The sequence below is a fragment of the Elephas maximus genome, chromosome 16 (assembly GCF_024166365.1).
Source record: "Elephas maximus indicus isolate mEleMax1 chromosome 16, mEleMax1 primary haplotype, whole genome shotgun sequence".
NCBI classification, from domain to species: domain Eukaryota; kingdom Metazoa; phylum Chordata; class Mammalia; order Proboscidea; family Elephantidae; genus Elephas; species Elephas maximus.
The window spans coordinates 71,979,984-71,986,307 of NC_064834.1; the positions used below are offsets into that span (position 1 = coordinate 71,979,984).

Consider the following 6,324-nt stretch of genomic DNA (forward strand, 5'->3'; position numbering starts at 1 on the left):
GCTGGGCTTTCTTGTTCTCTTCCAGCCCACCCCTCTGGACGAGCTTCCCCAGAACAGCTGGGCTGACCCCAGACTACTCAGGACTGCGCCAGGCTCCCCAAGCCAAGCAGGCACCAGGTGGGCTCTCAACAAACAGGTTCATTAAGTGGCGATGAGAGCTGGGATCTGCTGTGTTGTTCTCGGATTACCACTCGAAAAATAACTCAGCTACCAATATTCCCTGCTGATGACAGATCTCAACGCTGCACCAAGTCAGGCCTTGGCTAATGCTGTCTCAGAAGGACCCGGGAGAGAGCCTCCAAATCTGCCCAGCTCTATCACACAAACGCTGTCATCCCTGCTCCTGGCCTTAAGCCTCTAAACTTCCATTCCCAAAGCTGGAACACCAACGCATGCCCCGTTCATCTGGAAGTCCTCATAAACGGAGAGACCCCCTGGCAAATTCCGCTCAAATTTACCTAAAATAGAATCAGAGACTCTATGAGGCATTTGCCACGAATCACAATGGCAAAAAAAAAAAAACTAACATGTCAAGGCTCTCCATGCTGAACTTCAGAAGCTTCTTTTTCTCCTTAGACAATGAAAATAAAACGTCAGCATTTCAGAGGTTGGCAATTTCCTTTAATGGTTCCTTTTGTCAGAAAACAGCAATTCTTTTCCGCTGTAAGCAAGAATCTCACTCCTACAGGCATGCTATGCAGGAAGCTATGGGTGGTGGTCCTCTAGTAAGGCGGGTCCGTTCCCAGCTCTCCTTGGCAGTGGATAAAGGTGAACGGGTACCGCATCCCTCACCCAGCACAGAGAAACACAGAGAAACCACCACACTGAACCTTTCTGCCTGCATTGCTGCAACAAGGAACCTCCTCTGGGATCTCTCTGACTTGGGAGGACCAAAGCGACTGCTCTCAACTGCCCTCAGAGGACTTGTTTACAATGCAAGGGCAGCTGATTCTAAAACAGGCCTGACCCTAAGTGCCGCTTCCACAGACAAATCCCCAGACAAACTCGGTACCCTGCAAGTGGAATGAAACAGTCACTTACCTTCTGGCTCTAATGTGGTATCCTCAACTAAATTGAATGAGGGCCGGGCCAGGGACAAGGTTGCCATGGTGACCACGACCAGGCAGATGAAGCGAGCCCAGCTGACCATGGTTACGGTGCCAATGCCCAGTCCTCTTCCATATCTCCATGTGGACGTTAATCCCATCTGCACACTTCCACTACGAGCATGGACTGCCTGCAATGCCTTCAGCCTGCGGTGGGCTCAGGAACCAGGAGCTGCTGCAGCCGCTAGAGGAGAGAGATTCGGCGAGTCAGTGCCAGTCCACTCAAACCCAAGTGGGACAAAACCGCTGTTTAGCCTCTCAAAGATGTGAAAACAGAATTATTTTCCATCGTCCACAAATGCTTCCATCCTCACCTTGGGCTCCCAGGTATTTCCACAAGACTGTCTACAAAACATGTTAGGCTAATCTTTTCAAAAGCAGACTTTTAGGAGACACACATACAGGAGTAGTTACAGGACACGGATCCGTGCGACCACTTCAGTAAGGCAAAGTGTGCCCTCTCCCACTGTCAGCTCACACCTCTACTGCCCCGAAAAACAGAAGGAACACGATCTTAGTTCCAAGGGCAACCACAAAAGCGAGCTCAAAATGCTCAGGATGGCATCACCAACCTCCTTACCTTCTCTTAGTCCAACCAAGCTTTAGAAAGCTGACTGGGGCGGGTGTCTGCTTTCAGCCCCATATTCCTGCTGGGCTGCAGCAAAGAGGTCTGTCCACTCTCCCTGAAGGTCTCAGGCAGAAAGGAGGCCAGCAAAGAAACAATCTTCCCAGGAAAGCTACAGAAAACTCCCACCGGTTTACACTCGTCAGGATTCATTTTCAAATGGAGGAGTGTATTTCAATCTTTTGCCAAACAGCCACTTAGAAAAGACAAACGGAACCGTGCTACGTTCCCATCAGCTAAGCAAAAATGGGGCTGGAAACCTAAACCCCCTTCCACGTAACCCAGGTCTAGGAAATGTCTTCAACCTACAGAAGGTGGGTAAGAAACTGAGGAGATGCAAACTTGGGTTTCTAGGTGAATAACGCTGGTATTTATTACTAACGATGAGGATCATATGCAAATCATTGGCATGGTATGTGATTGGGCCAATAAGTTTCAATGTGTTCACTACTGGCTGAAATTTCAGAAGTTACAAGGGGGCGCTCAACTTACTATCCCGTTCCCACCCACGTGATCCTAACGTTTTAAAAGCAAAGATGATTTTCAAAGTGTAAAATATTCTAAATAACTTTAAATTCATCCAATTATTAAGTGTATCATCAAAATGAACAGAATTTGATTAAAGCAATCACCAAGAAGGGTGCATTAACCCAGACTTCAGATTCTGTGAACCACATTTTATAAGATTGGGCCTTAAATATAAAATCTCTAAATGCTTAAATAAGGAGCCCTGGTGGCAAATCGGTTAAGTGCTCAACCGCTAATTGAAAGGCTGCCGGATGGAACTCCCGTAGTGGCTCCTAGGAAGAACGACCTGGCAGTCTGCTCGTGTAAAGATTACAGCATAGGAAACCCTACGGGGCAGTTTTACTCTATCACATGGGGTCACTACGAGTCAAAAATCAGCTCGATGGCACCTAACAACAACAAGGTTCAAATGTTTGATGCTTGTTACAAGTTATGACACTGGATTTCAACACTCCAGTGGATTCCCAAAACTCTATGATGAAAACAGCTCTGTTTAGCCTTTACCAAGGATGAAAACCTGGTGGCATAGTGGTTAAGAGCTCATCTGCTAACCAAAATGTTGCCAGTTCAAATCCACCAGCTGCCCCTTGGAGACCCTATGGGGCAGTTCTCCTCTGCCCTATAGGGTCGCTATTAGTTGGAATCGACTTGTTGGCAAGGGGTTTGGTTTTGGGTTTTTTGAGGGTGAAAATGGTTGAGGGCAAAGAAGACCCGGCACCATTTTCAAAGGACAAATACAGAAAATCTCAGTTTCTAAGAAGCACATAGTGAAACCGCAATTCACAGAAAAGCAAGAAAAGCGCACGCATGCCTATTTTCAGGTTACTTGACGTTTTTTTCCCCTAGCATTTTTCCTCTTAAAGTTAAGGCCTCCAAAGATAACTCTGCATCTATTCCTACATGCACGTGGGAGGCAGGCACACAAACACTCAATGATTTACTAAGCAAGTCCAGAACGCATGGGAATGTTCTGCCTCTCACACAAGTTTGTCCACACTCTTGACTCCTAACAGGAGCCCGCGCTCCGGTTGCTCCCCCAGCCGCCTTGCCCATCTGCCCCTCCCTCCGAGAAGTCTCCTTAGCTCTGGGCAGGGAAAGGTTGGCAGTGCCCTCCACCAAACCTAAAGCCATTCACTCAGCCCATGTTTCCACCAGAACCCTGCACTTCCGCAGTTCCAGGTCCAGGCCCCACAGGAGCCCCTCCCCAAATCCCGACAAAGTGGCGGCCTGGGGCGGCAGGTCCGAGCAGCTCCGCACCCGAGTGGACAAAAATACAGAGCGGCCCCCTACGCGGGATAATTAGGTCCCGAGCTCGGAGTTGGGAACACAGGCCCAGCATGCCGCTGGCGGCCACAATCCAGTTTCCTGCCTACAATACCATAATCCTTCCTGGAGCCTGAGCCCCAGTGAAAGCCCCGGCGTGTTTATTTTTCCCCTTGAAAGGGAACTGTCTTCTCAGCCTGCACGCGGGAGGAGTTGTCACTCTCCCTCTGACGGATGGGTCTTCGCGGCCACCCGCTCTCCCGGTCGATTCTCCCCTCAGCACGAGCCGGCCCCAAAGACAGGCAAAGAGACCACTGGGGAGAAAGGAACCACGGGAGTAGTCCCCAGGCCAGCGCTCAGCTCCCAAACTTCCCACAACAGTCCCAAACCCCTGCCCTCCAAGAAGGACGGCCAATGCCAGGGCCCGGCTTAGTGGACTGGCCCTTCTGTCCACTGCTGGTCACCCACACTGGGCTCTTGGGTGCTTGGCTCCTGGGTAGATTTCACATCTAGAAAGTCGACACTGCTCCACCAGGTTGGGGATGCCCCGCTGCCCCAAGGGGCACACGCACCTCCCGGCTCAAAGCCTCCTTACTGCTCCCCCTACACCCCAGAGCTGAGTAGGGCAGGAGCCAAGGTGTCAAGTCCGGGGGGGAAATTCCTCAACACACTGAAATCGCAAAAAATAAATACGGGTGGACCCAGGACAACAGTCCCCGCCCTGTGAACACTTGCAAGCCACCGAGATCTTGAGGGCAGTTTGGGGGTACTCCTCACCATCACCACCCCACTTCATGGTAGCATTTCTTTCATCAATTTGCTAGAATATCCCGTTTTTCTTCCCAGTCCTCCGCGCTAAAAAGCTGAAAAAATCTGCATTTTAATTGACATTCCTGGGAGAGGGGCGCCTGATTGCTTTTCTATTCAAACTAAACAGGCTTTTCAGATGAAAATGAGTCGAGACCGGTGGAAGATTTACAGGGATTTGGGACCAGGGGGACAATGGGGTTTTAAATGTTGATAGCATTTCACACCAAACACATAATGGGTGCCCCGAGTTTGAAAGCAGGTTCGCCGGGAAGAGTAGGTTCATTGAATCGGGCAAGAAGGATGGGCTGGAGGAGTTTGCGAGCGGGCAGTCTGCGCGGCGCGCGGTGGCTTGTCCGCCCGGGCCGGCTCCGTTCCGCAGAGCGCAGCCTGCGCTCGGCCCCGCGGGCCGCAGTGGTCGGGCCGGCGCCTCGCAGAGCCCGCGGCCGGCTCCCCAGCGAGCCCCGCCTCTGGAAGAATGAGCGCGCAAGTCAGAACTCGCCGGCGCTTTCGACATCTGCGAGCGGCTGCAGGGCGGGCGAGCCGGGAAAAGTCGGTGCAGCCCGCCCCCTAGCCCCGGGCGCCGCGCTCCCTCCAGCCCTCGCCGCCTGCCCGGGCTCCAGCGCCGGCGGCGGCCGCGTACTACGAAATCTGGGAACCCGAACAGTGCTCCTCCCCAAAGATGCCCCCCACCCGGCATCGCCATCACTAGGGGATGGCAACCGGGATGTCGGCGGTCCCACCCCAGCGGCTCCCTCCCGGGTAAGGGTCCACCGACGGAGCTTAGATGGAATGGGACGGGCGCTCCCCAGGCCCAGGGATGAAGCACCCCAAAGGTGCCCCGCAGGGCGCCCCGCCTGCGGGGCTGTGCCACCAGCAACCAGCCCCGCCGCCCACCCGCTCAGGGGTCGGAGGAACGGTGGGCTGAGCCAGCGGAATTTGACGGAGAAGGGGTGTCAACCCAAGAAGCAGATGTGAGCATCTGGACGGGGGTGGTGGAGGCAGGACTTCCCAAACGCCAGCCGCGAGCACGCACCCACCTTCCCCATCACCTAAGCAGCAAGAGGGAGGCCAGGGGCCCTCTTCCCAGTGGCATTCTCCCGCGCCTTCCCCCAGAGGTCAGTGGCCCGGCGTCCCGGGCCCCCACGACGCCCCTGTCCCGCTGGCGAGGCGTCCCGCTCTGTCCCGCTCAGCGATTACCTTGAATGGCAACGCGGCTCCGCGATCGGTCCTGTCCCCGCGGCCGGCGTGGGTCGGGATGGAGGGAGCGCCGAGCTCGGGGGTCCCTCGGTGGAAACTCCAGCCGAGTGTCGTCCTTGGATCCTTGGCAGTGCAGGGGCTTGGGCTTCACGCGCACCCGGGGCTGCGGAGTAGCGCGGGCATGACGCCCGCGGCTGCGCTCGGGTTTGGGGAGCGAGAGGAAGAAAGGACTCCGGCTCGGCGTCTCCGCCACCAAACTTTGCTCGCCACTTGCGAGAGGGGAGAGCGCGCACGGGAGCTGCGGCCTCCGGGCCCCGCCGGCCTGGAGAGGAGTTGCGGCGCCAGGCCGGGTCCGCCGCATGCAGCCCCGCGGCCCCGAGCTTTGTGCGGCCGCCGCCCGCTCCGCGCTCCGCACCCGCCGCCGCTCAGCTCTCCGCGGCGCTCTGCGCTCTCCACCGCCGCCGCCGCCGCCCGCGCCACCGCCTCCTCCGGCGGGTCACGCCCCCGCTGAAACCCGAGCCGTTTCCTGGACGGCGGCGCCAGCTCTGCCAATCAGCGCGGCGCACTGGGGCCGCGCCGAGCCCTGAGCGGCCCCCGACGCCTTGGAGCGGCCGGGAGACCCCGGCCGGGCAGGCAAGGGGCCCGGGCGCGATCTGGACGGGGAGATGCAACTCTATCCTCCAGTAACAAGGCCGGTCTCCCCCAACCTGCGCCACCGCCTCCTTCCCTTCCCTTGGGAGGTCAACTGACCAACGTTTTACTAGGTGCCTGGGTGACGTTGTTTTGTTTCAAGTC

At 55.9% G+C, this 6,324-nt stretch overlaps 1 protein-coding gene across 10 annotated transcripts in view; it reads right to left on the reverse strand.

Moving 5' to 3' along the window:
* Positions 1-6,124, reverse strand: part of FGFR2 (fibroblast growth factor receptor 2) — a 119,187-nt gene extending 113,063 nt beyond the window's left edge. For 5 of the 10 annotated variants that reach the window (XM_049854703.1, XM_049854702.1, XM_049854700.1 and 2 more), the window contains exons 1-2: positions 5,530-6,122; positions 1,042-1,290 (exon numbers count right to left, since the gene is read on the reverse strand). In XM_049854703.1, the coding sequence (XP_049710660.1) occupies positions 1,042-1,207 (166 nt within the window). In that variant the 5' untranslated portion in view covers positions 1,208-1,290; positions 5,530-6,122. Of the gene's footprint in view, positions 1-1,041; positions 1,291-5,529 lie in introns of all 10 variants that reach the window. The other 5 variants (XM_049854697.1, XM_049854695.1, XM_049854701.1 and 2 more) reach the window with 3 other exon arrangements.
* Positions 6,125-6,324: the final 200 nt, after the last annotated feature.